At 48.3% G+C, this 16,877-nt stretch overlaps 1 protein-coding gene across 1 annotated transcript in view; it reads right to left on the bottom strand.

Moving 5' to 3' along the window:
- The window catches only part of UPF3B (UPF3B regulator of nonsense mediated mRNA decay), a 60,834-nt gene that overhangs the window by 42,784 nt on the left and 1,173 nt on the right, over window positions 1–16,877 (bottom strand). Inside the window, exons 3-6 of the mRNA XM_075323842.1 lie at window positions 4,741–4,847; window positions 4,518–4,624; window positions 1,679–1,777; window positions 394–504 (exon numbers count right to left, since the gene is read on the bottom strand). Coding sequence (XP_075179957.1) covers window positions 394–504; window positions 1,679–1,777; window positions 4,518–4,624; window positions 4,741–4,847 — 424 coding nt within the window. The remainder of the gene's footprint in view (window positions 1–393; window positions 505–1,678; window positions 1,778–4,517; window positions 4,625–4,740; window positions 4,848–16,877) is intronic.

The following is a 16,877-nucleotide window of genomic DNA, read 5'->3' on the forward strand; positions in this document are numbered from 1 at the left end:
CCAGAGCAGCACCGATGTTTGCCTGTTTGCTATGGACATTGATTACACAGCAGGAGAACAAGCGTGTGGAGCAGTGCCCCAGATTCTTCTCTAACTTTTTGAAGACACACAGACAGAGACTGTGAGAGAGACCGTTACTATCTCTGGCAACGCCCGGGTACTACAGCTAGTTGTTTTATATCTATATAATAAAGATTGTGATATAATTTTTTTTTAAAAAACGATAAAAAAAAAAAAAAATATGTAACACAAAAACCTGATATAAAGAATGTAATTTTCTGATGACATAGTCCCCTTAATATACAGAGCCATGGAAATATTAACTGGACTCCTGCACAACGCGCGCTTGTGCAAGTGAAAGGGGTTATTCAATTAGTCCATATTTTGGATTACCTATCATTTCTTTGTTTCTTGCCTCTATTTCTTCCAACAGTGTCTCTGGGGTGGAAGTAAGCTTCTTTTCATCCATACTATATGAATCCAAGAACTTTCTGTATTCTGGATCTAAGAAGACAAATAAGAAGATTTGGGGTACTCACCATAAAATGTCTCTCTCTATCGCTTCATTGGGGGACAGAGGAGACCATGGGTGTATGCCGCCGCCACTATGCACAAAACAAGAAAAGTTACCTCCTTCTACACAGGTTACACCAACCAACTGGAACCAAGCTAATTAGTTTTAGTTTCGAGACGGACATGAGGCTGTGCTCAGACTCGTTTCTACCTTAGATTTATATAACATCACTATATATTTTGCAGTAGGCACAATAAAATACCTTTTATCCAAACAGTGCTAATGACAGGAGGCTAGGGGCTGCAGGGAGAATGAATCTTCAATTTCTCTCTGTATATGCTGCTCCAACAACCTGGCTACAAAGGATTTAAATGACATTTACCTGCAGATTATTCTTTATATCTGCAGGTAGATGGCATCTCGGGATGTGGAAAGTTCAGTTGAAGAAGCGATTTTCTTTGTCGTTATGGAATAAAAAAGTAAAAGTAGCTACTTCTTCTACAGATTAGTCTTAATCTCAGCAAATAGTGATGGGAACGAAATCCAAACTTTAGTACATCACTTGAGTGCAGTGATTTTGAGTAGATTATGTAAGCTACTTATGGTCTTACGGTCACTCCTCCAAACCTCGAAAGATAAAAGAAAATGTGAGAACTGCATCCTCTTAGTGACCGGTGAGAGGGGGGATTGCTCATGTGGCATTACAGGATAATAATGCCCCACAAGACCCGGTAGCGACTTTCCCGAAACTGCACCAGTGCAGGAGAGGAGTATCTGTTCTTTTATAATGGGGAATATAATTTTGAGGAATGGGATGTCAGTAGGGGAGAGCCCTTTAAAGTAAAGCAGCTAATCTGAAGAAGCAAAACTGCAATGTAAAGCATGAGGGAGTGGAAGTAGCAGTCATAAGTACCACTTATGATAAAGCTATCCTTACAGTTTAGATACCTTGCAGATAAACTGCTGATCGTAGTCCTGCGACTATGCAGTGAAAAGGTGTTTGTTATGTTCATTTGTGCCAACTATCACAGGAAGTTATGTACAAAACTTTATAGAACTTTTCATTCAAAAGCCCAAGTTAAAAAAAAAAAAAAAAAAAAAAGTATTAAAAAGCCTCAAATATATCAGAAAACGTTTTTCATGGACTTATATGTTCTGTTTTACCATCATCAATAGTCCCAGTCTTGGAATCCTTCTTCTTGCTTTTCTTTTTTGCTACTTTTTGAAAAGGAGCGAATTCCACAATGGCTGGATATTCTTGTCCTATGATAAAAATGAAATGGGTGCACAAATATGGTCCACATCAAAATCCAATTTATATTCTATATGAAAATAAACTCCGGTAACATAAAAAAAAAAAATATATATATATATATATATATATATATTGTAGGCGTTGAATCCCTATCGTATTGCTGAACGTCAGGGATTCAAATAATGATTTGCACAGCTATTGCATGAGCTGCATGAACAGAGTGGTGTATGGGTTCAACATCAAGTCTATGGCGGGCTTTGCACGTTGCGACATCACAAGCCGATGCTGCGATGTCGCACGCGATAGTCCCCGCCCCCGTCGCAGGTACGATATCCTGTGATAGCTGGCGTAGCGAACATTATCGCTACGCCAGCTTCACATGCACTCACCTGCCCTGCGACCGTCGCTCTGGCCGGCGACCCGCCTCCTTCCCATAGCGACGTCACACGGCAGGCGGCCAATAGCGGCGGAGATGAGCAGGATGTAAACATCCCGCCCACCTCCTTCCTTCCGTAGAGCCGCCGGCGGCAGGTAAGGTGAAGTTCCTCGCTCCTGCGGCGTAACACACAGCGATGTGTGGTTCCGCAGGAACGAGCAACAGCATCGTACCATCGCTGCAGCAAAATTATGGAAAAGTCGGAGCTTGCAACGATGATACGATGACGCTTTTGCGCTCGTTTATCGTATCATCCAGAATTTACACACAACAATGTCGAAAGTGATGCCGTATGTGCGTCACTTTCGATTTGACCCCACCGACATCGCACGTGCGATGTTGCAACGTGCAAAGCCGCCCTATGATTTACTAATGAGCACACTGCTCTGTCCACACAGCTCATGCAAAAGTAGTGTACTGACTGATCAGGGGGGATTTCAGGACCTAGACCCCAATTATCAGCAACTACAAACAAAGCCTATAGTATGCACAAAGTTTTACAAAATGATTGTTACACTGTTTAATACAAAACTACAATGTATAACGTCATGTGTGTTGTGTATAGATATCACAACTTTCAATTTGCCCATAAATATAATTGGATCCAGTGAAATAAAATTACCATGTTGAGTTTCATTGATTTTCTATTAACAGCATTTTTCATCCATTTACGGTATAAGTGATAAATATTAAATAGCTGAGGGCCCCAGAGGGACCAGAGTTCTCGGCTTATGCTCCAGAGCAGGAGAGCAGCTGCTTCCATATTACCCATAGGGATCTGAAAAGCAGGAGCATGAATGCTTCTATGTAGCTTCATACCATTAAGGGGGCTTTACACGCTGCGACATCGCTACCGATATATCGTCGGGGTCACGTCGTTAGTGACGCACATCCGGCGTCGTTAGCGACATCGCAGCGTGTGACACCAAGAAGCGACGATCAACGATCGCAAAAACGTCAAAAATCGTTGATCATTGACACGTCGCTCCTTTTCATAATATTGTTGGTGGTGCTTGCTGCTGGTTGTTCGTCGTTCCTGCGCTACACATCGCTATGTGTGACGCCACAGGAACGAGGAACATCTCCTTACCTGAGTCCACCGGCAATGAGGAAGGAAGGAGGTGGGCGGCATGTTCCAGCCGCTCATCTCCGCCCCTCCTCTGCTATTGGGCAGCCGCTTAGTGACGCCGCTATGACGCCGAACGCACCTCCCCCTTGAAGGAAAGATTGTTCGTCGGTTACAGCAACGTCGCTGAAAAGGTATGTGCGTGTGAAGCTGCCATAGCGATACTGTTCGCTACGGCAGCGATCACCAAATGTCACATGAACAACGGGGGCGGGTGATATCGCGCACGACATCGCTAGCGATGTTGCAGCATGTAAAGCACCCTTTACTCCTGAGGAAGGAGAAACGGGAGATTGGGGTGTCCTATACTATTCATTAGTGAAGGATGCGGCAGTCTAATGTAATCTAAGTGTCGGGGAAGATCCATATAGAGTTTAATATGGGTTTACTAAACCAACTTAAGGCTATGTGCACATGTTGCATTTTTCATGCTTTTTTTCTGTGCAGATTTTAATTAATACTGCAAGGATAAACGCATGCCTGCAAAGTCTATGAGAATCCTGACTTGCTGTGCACATGCTGCTTTTTTTTTTCCTTTTAGATTTTTTTTGCAGAAATAAAAAGAAGCAGCAGGTCAATTGTTTCTGCTTTTTTTATGTCTATAATCACTACAGTGGATTATATCTGTCAGTGTTAGCCTCACACATACATACAGCATGGTCTGTGAGGCTCTCTGTAGCTCAGTAACCTGGGCCATCATGGTGACGACCCAAAGTTGCCATGGCAGCAATCAGGTCCCTGTGATTGCACTACAGGGACCTGGTCCCCATGAAGAGGTAAGCGACTCCTCTTCCTGCCTCCTGAATGCTCGCATTGATCGCAGCATTCAGGGGGTTAAACTGCTGGGAGTGGCGCAGGCATTTCTCCAGGCAGTGAGAGCCGGGTCCCAGCTGTAACATCAGCCAGAGACCTGGAGGTGATTGCAGTGGTACAGTGCAGGAACCCCTGCGATAGCCATGACAAAAAAAAAAAAATGCGCAGATGCAATAAAAAAATGCATATTTCTTTCAGCTCCTTTTTTCCTGCCAAATTGTTTTTTTTTTTATGTGCAGAAACGTTGCACATAAAAAAGCAATGTGTATACATAGCCTAAACCTTGTAGAAAATGTTTGGGATGTCACTATAGGTCCCGATAGGCGCCTCCATGCTGTACGCCCTCCTCCGATCCTGAATGTAGAGGACATACCTCTATGATCGATGAACACATAGCCATCGAAGCGGTCTCTGAATAACATGATGTCATCTGGACTTTTGAAATTGATATATGCCCTTGAGAACATATGAGGAAATAAGCTGTGGAACAAGGAGACATTAGCATTAGACAAAACTACAAGCAACAAAAAAGAAGAATACCCTGGAAAGGAATTTACTGCCGAGCAGAGGATCGTGCTGGAATTGGCAGCAATTACCTGGTGTCATTTGCAAAAAACTCAAAATAATCATGTTCTGGCAGCGGCTGAAGATGCTCTTCCAGCTGCTCTTTGGTAAGACTTGGAGGCAAGCGGCGGATCACGACCTTTCAACACAAAAACGTTTGGTTACATAAAGCTTTATTTGTAATGTTGGACAATCTGTAGCGCTCCATCAAACCCGAATAGACTAATAATAAATATCAGAAATAAGGCTAATCTTAGTGTCCCAGCTTCCGGATTGCCCACAGACTATAAAGCTATGTGCCCACGGGCGCTCGCACCTGCGGATGTATCCGCAGGTACGAGCGCATGTTTCCCGCAGCTGCCCGCCGGCGTCCGCAGCTATTTTTAGCTGCTAGCTTACAGTAGAATAGCTGCGGGAAACATGCGGACATTCATGCGAATTACCTGCGGACGTCCCGGCCTCTCTCTCAATAGCGGAGGGCCGGGACATCCGCAGGTAATTCCGCATGAATAATTGACATGCAATTATACATGCGGATGCGGGCAGCATGTTCGGCAGCCGCACTTTCCGCAGCGTGGACACAGCTCTCCCCATGTCCCATAGGATAACATGGGGAGTGACTGTACATGTAAAACCTGCAGATTTATCTGGAAAATCCAGATAAATCCGCAGGTTTTCCGCGGCAAAATCCGCAGATGCAAGCTCCTGTGGGCACATAGCCTAAACGTTCAGGTGGTCCCGCTCCAACCGTGCATGGACGTTCTAACACATCTCTACATAGTAGGGGAGAGAAATGTGATTGTGCAGGTGAAGGACCGGAGACCTGGCTGTCAGACAGCTGCAGTCCTCACACAGAAGGCAGAGGTGGCTCATTACCATTGCTGCCATCTCTACCGCTGTATACACAGCGCTCCCCGCGGCGCACACACACAGCGCTCCCCATGGCGCGCGCGCACACACACACACACAGCGCTCCCCGCGACGCGCACGCACGCACACAGCGCTCCCCACGGCGCGCACACACAGCGCTTGTGATCAGTGTATAGAGAGCAGAAGCTGCTGGGTCATAGGAGCTGGATAGATAAAAATATTTGCTACAGAATTTTTAAATGTATTTTTGGTGATCATTTAAATAAGGGGGAAGAAAAAAAACCATTAAAAACAGACACTTATTTCTCTTGTTTTCACACTCGTATCGTCCAACAACAGGGATAAAAAAAAAAAAAAAAATTACAGCAAGACAAAAATGAAGCCCCATAAATCATGAAAACAAGATGGAAAAATTACTTGTATATCCAAATGAGAACTTTATTTTATTTTTATTTTTTTTAAAAGCTCCTTAAACCTTATTGGCAAAAAAATAAATAAATAGTACAGTCATGGCCAAAAGTTTTGAGAATGCTACAAATAAAGAGAATTTTGTTTACTTACCGTAAATTCTTTTTCTTATAGTTCCGTATTGGGAGACCCAGACATTGGGTGTATAGCTTCTGCCTCTGGAGGCCACACAAAGTATTACACTAAAAAGTGTAGCTCCTCCCTCTGAGCCTATACACCCCCTGGAGAACCAGATCTAGCCAGTTTAGTGCAAAAGCTGAAGGAGAATAGCCACCCACAAGTAAAAACAGAGCAAGAACCGGAACAACCGGAGACTCTGTCCACGACAACAGCCGGTAATAACACGCGGAACAAGAAACTGCCAACAAGCAACAGGGAGGGTGCTGGGTCTCCCAATATGGAACTATAAGAAAAAGAATTTACGGTAAGTAAACAAAATTCTCTTTTTCTTTATCGTTCCTATGGGAGACCCAGACATTGGGACGTCTCAAAGCAGTCCATGGGTGGGAATAAACAGAAAAACTGAGAAGTAGGCAAAACCTAACTTCACAAATGGACGACAGCCGCCTGAAGGATGTGTCTGCCCAAGCTCGCATCTGCCGAAGCATGAGCATGCACTTGGTAGTGCTTTGAAAAGGTATGCAGGCTAGTCCAAGTGGCAGCCTGACAGACTTGCTGAGCCGTAGCCTGGTGCCTGAAAGCCCAAGAGGCACCGACAGCTCTGGTCGAGTGTGCCTTGATCCCCGGCTGGGGAGGCACCTGAGAACACTGGTAGGCATCCGAAATGGTCGACCTAATCCAACGGGCTAAGGTCGGCTTAGAAGCAGAGAGGCCCTTGCGCTGACCTGTGGTTAGCACAAAAAGAGAGGTGCACCGCCTAAGAGCAGCGGTGCGAGACACATAGATCCGGAGCGCCCGCACCAGATCCAGAGTATGCAACGCTTTTTCAAAGCGATGAACAGGAGCCGGACAAAAGGAAGGCAGGGTAATGTCCTGGTTAAGGTGGAAAGGAGAAACCACCTTAGGGAGAAAGTCCGGAGTCGGACGGAGAACCACCTTGTCTTGATGAAAGACCAAAAAAGGTGACTCCGAAGAGAGCGCAGCCAAATCAGAGACTCTCCTGAGGGAAGTTATGGCCACTAGAAAGACCACTTTCTGTGAAAGACGAAACAAAGAAACCTCCCTAAGAGGCTCAAAGGGGGGTTTCTGCAAGGCCGTGAGGACGAAATTGAGGTCCCAGGGATCCAAGGGCCGCCGGTAAGGCGGAATGATGTGAGACGCGCCCTGCATGAAGGTGCACACTTGAGCCAGCCGGGCGATACGCCGCTGGAACAGCACTGACAGAGCCGAGACTTGTCCCTTGAGAGAATTGAGGGACAGTCCTAGCTGCAGACCGGACTGTAAAAAGGACAGAAGGGTCGGCAAGGAAAAAGGCCAAGGAGTATGGCCGGAAGAGCGACACCAGGACAGGAAAATTTTCCAAGTCCTGTGATAGATTTTGGCCGAGGAAGACTTCCGGGCCCCAGTCATAGTGGAAATGACTTCAGGAGGAATACCAGAAGCCGTCAAAATCCAGGACTCAAGAGCCACGCCGTCAATCTGAGAGCCGCAGAATTCTGGCGGAAAAACGGACCTTGTGAGAGAAAGTCTGGACGGTCCGGAAAATGCCACGGCACCTCTACGGACAGATGGAGCAGGTCTGGGTGCCAAGCTCGCCTGGGCCAGTCCGGAGCAATGAGGATGACCCGACGGCCCTCCATTCTGATCTTGCGCAGGACTCTGGGCAAGAGAGCTAGAGGGGGAAACACGTAGGACAGACGAAACTGGGACCAGTCTTGAACCAGAGCGTCCGCTGCGAAGGCCTGAGGATCGTGGGAGCGAGCCACGTAAATCGTAACCTTGTTGTTGTGACGGGATGCCATTAGGTCCACGTCCGGAGTGCCCCACTTGCGGCAGATTGACTGAAACACTGCCGGATGCAGGGACCACTCGCCACTGTCCACGGTTTGACGGCTGAGATAATCTGCCTCCCAGTTTTCCACGCCTGGAATGTGGACTGCGGATATGGTGGACTTGGAGTCCTCCGTCCATTGAAGGATACGTTGTACCTCCAACATTGCCAGGCGGCTGCGTGTCCCGCCTTGGTGATTGATGTAGGCAACCGCTGTCGCGTTGTCTGACTGGACTCGGATGTGCTTGCCCGCCAATAGGTGGTGAAAAGCTAGGAGAGCCAGGAGCACGGCTCTGGTTTCCAGCACATTGATCGAGAGGGCTAACTCGGACGGAGTCCAAGTGCCCTGTGCTCGGTGGTGGAGACATACCGCTCCCCAGCCGGATAGACTGGCATCCGTGGTGAGGACCACCCAGGACGGAGCCAGGAAGGAGCATCCCTGAGACAGAGAGAGGGGCCGAAGCCACCACTGAAGAGAGCTCCTGGTCTGTGGCGACAGAGCCACTAACCTGTGCAAGGAGGAAGGCCGCTTGTCCCAACAGTGGAGAATGTCCAGCTGCAGAGGACGCAGATGGAACTGGGCAAAGGGAACAGCCTCCATTGACGCCACCATCTGACCCAGCACCTGCATCAGGTGCCTGATGGAATAACGGCGGGGCCTCAGCAGAGAGCGCACCGCCAGTTGGAGGGACTGCTGCTTGATTAAGGGCAACTTCACAAGTGCCGGCAGAGTCTCGAACTGCATCCCTAGGTACGTGAGCCTCTGGGTCGGAGTCAGAGTGGATTTGGGCAGATTGAGCAGCCACCCGAATTGGGCTAGAGTGGCGAGAGTGAGCGAGACACTCCGCTGACAGTCTGCGCTGGATGAAGCCTTGACTAGAAGGTCGTCCAGGTAAGGAATTACTGCCAACCCCTGGAGGTGCAGAACCGCAATCACTGCTGCCATGACCTTGGTGAATACCCGAGGGGCCGTGGCTAACCCGAAGGGGAGAGCCACGAATTGGAAATGCTCCTCTCCGATTGCAAAACGTAGCCAACGCTGGTGAGAAACTGCAATTGGCACATGCAGATAGGCATCTCTGATGTCGATGGATGCCAGGAAATCCCCTTGGGTCATTGAGGCAATGACTGATCGCAGAGACTCCATGCGAAAATGCCGCACCTGAACATGCTTGTTGAGAAGCTTGAGATCCAGGATGGGCCGGAAGGAACCGTCCTTTTTGGGGACTAGGAAGAGATTTGAGTAGAAACCTCTGAACCGTTCCCGGGCGGGAACCAGTACAATTACTCCGTTGGCCTGCAAGGAGGCCACGGCCTGAGAGAAGGCGGCGGCCTTGGAACAGGGGGGAGTTGACAGAAAAAATCTGTTTGGCGGGCTGGAAGAGAATTCTATCCTGTAGCCGTGGGAGATGACATCCCGCACCCACTGATCGGAGACGTGTTGAAACCACGCGTCGCCAAAGTGGGAGAGCCTGCCACCGACTAAGGACGTTGCTGGCGCGGACAGATAGTCAAGAGGAGGCTGCCTTAGTGGCAGCAGCTCCTGCGGTCTTCTGTGGACGCGCCTTTGTGCGCCAGTTGGATTTTTGGTCCTTGGCTGAGTTAGTGGACGAGGCCGAGGGCTTAGAGGACGACCAGTTGGAGGAACGAAAGGAACGAAACCTCGACTGGTTCCTACCCTGGACAGGTTTCCTGGTTTTGGTTTGTGGCATGGAAGTACTCTTCCCGCCAGTAGCTTCCTTAATAATTTCATCCAGTTATTCACCGAATAGCCTGGACCCAGCAAAAGGGAGCCCAGCAAGGAACTTCTTTGAAGAAGCATCTGCCTTTCACTCTCGAAACCACAAGATCCTGCGGATAGCGAGGGAATTAGCCGAAGCCACCGCAGTGCGGTGAGAAGCCTCCAGCATGGCAGACATGGCATAGGATGAAAAAGCGGAAGCTTGGGACGTTAAGGCAACCATTTCGGGCATAGATTCCCTGGCGAGGGAATGCATCTCCTCTAGAGAAGCAGAGATGGCTTTGAGAGCCCACACTGCTGCAAAAGATGGGGAGAACGAGGCCCCTGCCGCCTCATATACAGATTTGGCCAGAAGGTCAACCTGGCGGTCAGTGGAATCCTTAAGAGAGGTGCCATCAGCCACTGATACAACGGTCCGGGCTGAGAGTCTAGACACCGGGGGGTCTACCTTTGGTGAATGAGCCCACTCCTTGACCACCTCAGGTGGAAAGGGAAAACGGTCATCAGAACCATGCTTTGGGAAGCGTTTGTCAGGACAGGCTCTGGGCTTGGTCACAGTGGCCTGAAAACTGGAGTGGTTAAAGAACACACTCTTTGTCCTCTTAGGCAAGGTAAACTGGTGCTTTTCTGCCAGAGAGGGATGCTCCTCTGATACTGGCGGATTGAGGTCCAGTACAGAATTAATGGACGCAATCAAATCACTAACATCTGAGTCACTTTCAGACAGATCAATGGGGCACATGGAGGTAGCCTCCGAGCCCCCTGTAAAGGCATCCTCCTCGTCCCGCGAGTCAGGTTCTGAAACAGAGCCGCGGGACGAGGAAGGGGAGGGAGCCCTACGTCTCCTCTTAGGAGGACGGGGTCTGGGACCAGATGAAGAATCCTCTGTGAGCTCCGCTGAGAGAGCCCTAGCAGCAGAGGCACCCTGTGAAGGGGGCTGATGCATGTTCAGCAAAGTCCGGGACAGCTGTCCCATGGAGTCGGCAAAAGACTGGGAGATTGACCTAGAAAAGGATTCTACCCAAGCCGGGGGTTCAGCCACAGGAGCCGGAGCAGCCGGAGAGAGCCCTGGGGGTGCGATTCCAGGCTGAGGCATTGTCAGGTTAGAGCAGGCATCACAATGTGGATATGTGCTCGGTTCAGGCAGCACGAGCTTACATGCAGTGCATACTGAATATAGCTTTGGAGCCTTGCTCCTCGTGTGAGACATGCTGCTGAAGTGGGGGCTCTGCCAGAGTGACCCCCAGACAGTATACACAGAAGCCCACAACCAGAGGTTGTGGCTTACCAGACCGCTGGAGCGGTGTTGTGTGCCCTCCAGATCCCAAAGCCCGGACCCCCAAGCACCTCAGCAGGGATGCTGCAGCCAGTGCTGATCGCAGAGAAAACGCTGATAAAATGGCGCCGGAGCGAGGAGAGGGGGCGGGACCTACTCTGAGAGCGGGATCTGGAGGGCCAAAGAGACCTACAGGGGAGGAGACATGTACCCAGTGAGGAGTGTCCCTCCCCTGTGCAGAACGGCCGCTGGGCGGAGCCACACTGTCCCTCTGCATGAATGACATGCGAGGGCAGTGAAACCGAAAGTAGGCCTCCGGCGAAGCCGGGGCCTAAATTTGAGCGGTGCGGCCGGCGCGCAGGCACCATCGGCGCGGTTCTCAGGCGACAGCCAGAGAACCGGCCGGAAATGTCAGAAAACACAAACAGCACACTCTCCCATCACAATAAAGTACAGGGACCCCCACAATATAAACGTCTCAGGGACTTAGCTTGCTGAGACGCAGGGTTCCAAGTCCCTGGGGATGAGTGCTCCGTCCAGCAGGATCCTGAAAGGCTGTGGATGGAGACCGGTCTCCTGCCAAGCATGGAGAACCGTGATGGCTCCCACTTCAAGCCAGAGCCCGAGGGATGGTGAAGGAGCGCGGCATGTAAGGCTCCAGCCTTGGAATCAACCTTAACAGCACCGCCGACACAGTGGGGTGAGAAGGGACATGCCGGGGGACCAGACTTGGACCCGCTTTTCTTCAAAATCTTTCCAAAAATGAAAAATCAGATGAGAATGCATGTGTGGATGTATGCCTCCTGAACACAAAGCAATGAACTGGCTAGATCTGGTTCTCCAGGGGGTGTATAGGCTCAGAGGGAGGAGCTACACTTTTTAGTGTAGTACTTTGTGTGTCCTCCGGAGGCAGAAGCTATACACCCAATGTCTGGGTCTCCCATAGGAACGATAAAGAAATTAATTTTTACAAAGTGTACTGCTTACGTTTTTCTAATGGCAATTTGCATATACTCCAGAATGTCATAAAGAGTGATCAGCTTAACAGCAATTACTTGCAAAGTCAATATTGGCTAAGAAAATGAACTTTAATCCCCAAAACACATTTCAACATCATTGCATTCCTGCCTTAAAAGGAGCAGCTAACATTGTTTTAGTGATTGTTCCAGTAACACAGGTGTGGGTGTTGATGAGGACAGGGCTGGCGATCAATCAGCATTAATAAGTAAGAATGACACCACTGGACACTTTAAAAGGAGGCTGGTGCTTGGTATCATTGTTTCTCTTCAGTTAACCATGGTTATCTCTAAAGAAACGTGCAGCCATCATTGCTCTGCACAAAAATGGCCTAACAGGGAAGAGTATCACAGCTACAAAGATTGCACCTCAGTCAACAATCTATCGCATCATCAAGAACTTCAAGGAGAGAGCTTCCATTGTTGCCAAAAACGCTCCTGGGCGCCCAAGAAGGACCAGCAAATGCCAGGACCGTATCTTAAAACTGTTTCAGCTGCGGGATCGGACTACCAGCAGTGCCGAGCTAGCTCAGCAATGGCAGCAGGCTGGTGTGAGTGATCTGCACGCACTGTGAGGCGGAGACTGCTTGAGCAAGGACTGGTTTCAAGGAGGGCAGCAAAGAAGCCACTTCTCTCCAGAAAAAACATAAGGGACCGACTGATATTCTGCAAAAGGTACAGGGAGTGGACTGCTGAGGACTGGGGTAAAGTCATTTTCTCAGATGAATCCCCTTTTCGATTGTTTGGGACATCTGGAAAACAGCTTATTAGGAGAAGAAGAGGTGAGCGCTACCACCAGTCTTGTCTCATGCCAACTGTTAAGCATCCTGAAACGATTCATGTGTGGGGTTGCTTCTCAGCCAAGGGAATCGGCTCACTCACAGTCTTGCCTAAAAACACAGCCATGAATAAAGAATGGTACCAGAATGTCCTCCAAGAGCAACTTCTCCCAACTGTCCAAGAGCAGTTTGGCGCCCAACAATGCCTTTTCCAGCATGATGGAGCACCTTGCCATAAAGCAAAGGTGATCACTAAATGGCTCATGGAACAAAACAGAGATTTTGGGTCCTTGGCCTGGAAACTCCCCAGATCTTAATCCCATTGAGAACTTGTGGGCAATCATCAAGAGACGGGTGGACAAACAAAAACCAACAAATTCTGGCAAAATGCAAGCATTGCTTAAGCAAGAATGGACAGCTATCAGTCAGGATTTGGTCCAGAAGTTGATTGAAAGCATGCCAGGGAGAATTGCAGAGGTCCTGAAGAAGAAGGGTCAACACTGCAAATATTGACTTGCTGCATTAACTCATTCTAACTGTCAATATAACCTTTTGGTACTCATAATATGATTGCAATTATATTTCTGAATGTGATGTAAACATCAGACAAACACAATTAAAAACCAGAGGGCAACAGATCATGTGAAAAGATAAATTTGGTGTCATTCTCAAAACTTTTGACCATGACTGTACATGATCAGCAACGGGGATAAACAGCCCAGGCTTAAAAAGGTGTTGTCCACTGCTGAGACAACCCTTACTCAGTCTCTAATGTTTTCCCCCAGGATATTAAAAGCTACTATCCCCTCAGATACTGGTGCTATTCCAGAGATATCGGCACTCACTCTCCTGAGGATTGTGTGACATATTATGTCGCTCAATCCCTGAGACCAATCAATGCTAACCTCACCTTCAGACAAATCCAGAGAAAGTGAGAGCTGCAGCTGTTTTATCACCTACACTGGATGTCAATTCCATCCGAATAAGCATAGAGGGAACGCAGTGCAGACACTGCTGGAACAGCGCCGGCATTGGAGGGGAGTATAGCCGTTATTACTGTGAACATACATGAGGATTGAGAAGTGGATTGTACAAGTAGCGGACAAGCCATTTAAACTGATTTAAGGGCATTTTCTACAACTAAAGTTTCATAGAATATATTATCACTTCCTGATCCAAGTGCCAAGATGCCCAAAATCTTCAGAATGAAAAGGGGTACAGTGCTAGTTAAGCCAAAATTGGACCCTGATGTCTTTATTTTTGTAGGATCGGTGGGGTGTCCAGAGGGAGGACAACCACTGATCAAAATATTATAGTATATGCTAGTTATCAGCAGAAGCATACTAATGAGGGAGCAGCCTTTAATATGTTCTGGACTTAAAAGGGAGTAAATAGAAATGATCATGTAATATATCATATTAATAATGGTATATAACACCGATCATGCTCACCTCCCATTTATACAAATCATAAAAGGGGTTGTCCAATCTAAAACGACAAGTCTGCAGTCACTCTATGGATCACTATGTGACTGTAGACTTGTGAGTCCTCACATCACATACACTGTGAGGATTCTCCAGTGTCAGAGCCAGAAACGGGGATCACATGGCTGCAAGTATGTGATATGCAGAATCCTGGCTAGAACCTGACAAGGTGGGTGCAGCCTCGAATCTGAGGGATTCTGGTCTGGGTTATATCTCAGAATTGCAGCCATTTGACCGCCGTTCCCAGCTCTGATAGCGGAGAATCCCCATGGTGCGTGTGATGTGAGCACTAACAAGTCTGCAGACACACAGAGGGACTGCAGACTTGTCCTTTAAGTCATGGCATATGCTAGCAATTACTTACTAATGTAGGATAAACTATTTAAGGCCCTGTGCGCACAGGAAAACGGAATTTTCTTAAAATTCCACAGGGTCTGAAAGATTACTGCACCCACGGTAAAAAAAACGCGGCAAACCGCACCCGAAAACCGCATGCGGGTTGGTACATGTGTTTTAATGCATTCAATGCAATAAAGCACATTGAAGAAAAAAAAAAAGTCATTTCCTTCTGAGATAGATAGATAGAGGGATGGATGGATAGATAGATGATAGAGTCCCTGTGAGCACACGCTGCAGTTCTCCCGAGCGGTAATGTGTTGTTCACATTACCGGCCGTGGGAAATGACGGGTAATTACCTCTGCAGGCTCGTTGTGAGGCTGCATTCAGTATGTGTCAGTAGCGGCTGGATGCAAGCATCGCAGGACGTGGATTACGCCGGAGCTGTGTAATAGGAGGGGTTAATAAAGGGGTGAAACAGGGGCTTTTTTGTGTTTTATTTACAATAGAGGATTTTTCGGTGTGTGTGTGTTTATTCACTTTACTTACGGGTTGATCATGTCAGCTGTCACATAGACACTGCTACGATCAAGTCTGGACTTAGTGGCGGCGATCCGCCACCATTAACTCCTTATATTACCCTGATTGCCACTGTATCACGACAACAGGAAGAGCTGGGGATACTCCGGTACTGCCGCATAATGGATGCGACAGTCCTGGGGCAGCTGCGGGCTGATATCCTCGGCTGCGGGAGAGGGGGCATTAACCCTGGCCCTCGCCCTCCCCAGCCTGAGAATACCGGGCCGCCGCTGTGTGTTTACCTCGGCTGGAAGGTAAAAATACGGCGGGGCACACGTGTTTTTTTTTCTATATGTCCGTTTGATTTGTATGTGTATTCTATATGTCTGTGTGTCAGTGTGATGTGTGTGTATTCTATGTCTGTGTTTGTGATGTCTGTGTCTGTGATGTGTGTTTACTATCTGCTCCGCTTCCTCTTCCTGTCATAATGACATCACTTCCCTGCAAAACGCAGGCAGTGCTGAACATTATGTCCCGAAACGGCAAAATACCGCAGGGAATAACGCAGGAAAACGCAATGAACCGCACAGAATTTGCTGCCTGCGTTATTCCCTGCGGGATTTCACGATTACATTACAGTCAATGGAGTGTAATGCCGCAGCCACATGCAGAAAAGAAGTGACATGCAATTGTTTTTGCTGCAGGAATCCCACAGCAAAACATGCAGCTGTCAAAATCCGCATAGTGCGCACAGCATTTTTTTTCCCAGAGGTTTTGCTGGTGATTCACTGCAGAGATGTTATGAACATAACATGCAGCGGAACATGCAGCAAAACCGCAGGAAATCCGCGGGAAAAACCGGCAAGTGTGCACAGGGCCTAATCCCTATATGAAGAGGCGTGTTCTGCTTATTATCAGTACTATTTATTGTTTTTTGTCCCCCAAGGGGACTCAAAACTGACTGATCATCTATACTATATAATATGCAGTATTTAGGAGAAAATCTGATCTAGCCAAGCTACAGGAGCATTTGGTAGACCCCCGGCTGCCATGGCAACCTATCAGCTCCCAGCAATCTGGGCAGGTAGGTGGTGAGTACTGGAAGAATTGGGCCACACAAGCAAATCACTTAAATTGATAGTGGCCTTTTAATTGTTCAACAAAAGTGATCCCAGCTGACTCCGGTCACTGTCTGCTGTATGGCACAGCTGGCAGCTGCTCAGTTCCTGAGCCCAGCCTCTACACCTGCCCCTGACATAAGACACGCCCCGCTCTCCTGCATTGTGATGGGGTTAATTAACCTAGTGTTTTGATTTTGTCAACTTATGATTAGAGATGGAGCAACTTAAACGATTTGCAGCATCTGATGCAGTGACCGGGTCAGTAATCTGTGGCAGTCAGCGTCCTGTGAACCTCCTCCAGCCGCCGGCTAATCAAAGCAAGAGCCAGGGAGGCAGGAGGAGATTCTCAGGGGTAAGGACCAGCAGACAAAGCTCACCGGTATGGCTGCTGGACCGAGCGCTGAGAGCTGATATACTAATTTTCCTTCTGATGATGCGGTATATTCTCACATCACATAGAAACACTGCGCTCACAAAGCAGCACAATGCTCCCAATACAAGACCCAATGTCACTGCATCAGCCCGCACGTTCCTGGGACAGGTCTCCCACCCATTACTGTACACACACGGGGGGGGGCAAGTCCCCCATTACTGTACACACACGGGG

This window comes from Anomaloglossus baeobatrachus, chromosome 9 (genome assembly GCF_048569485.1).
Source record: "Anomaloglossus baeobatrachus isolate aAnoBae1 chromosome 9, aAnoBae1.hap1, whole genome shotgun sequence".
In the NCBI taxonomy this organism is placed as follows: domain Eukaryota; kingdom Metazoa; phylum Chordata; class Amphibia; order Anura; family Aromobatidae; genus Anomaloglossus; species Anomaloglossus baeobatrachus.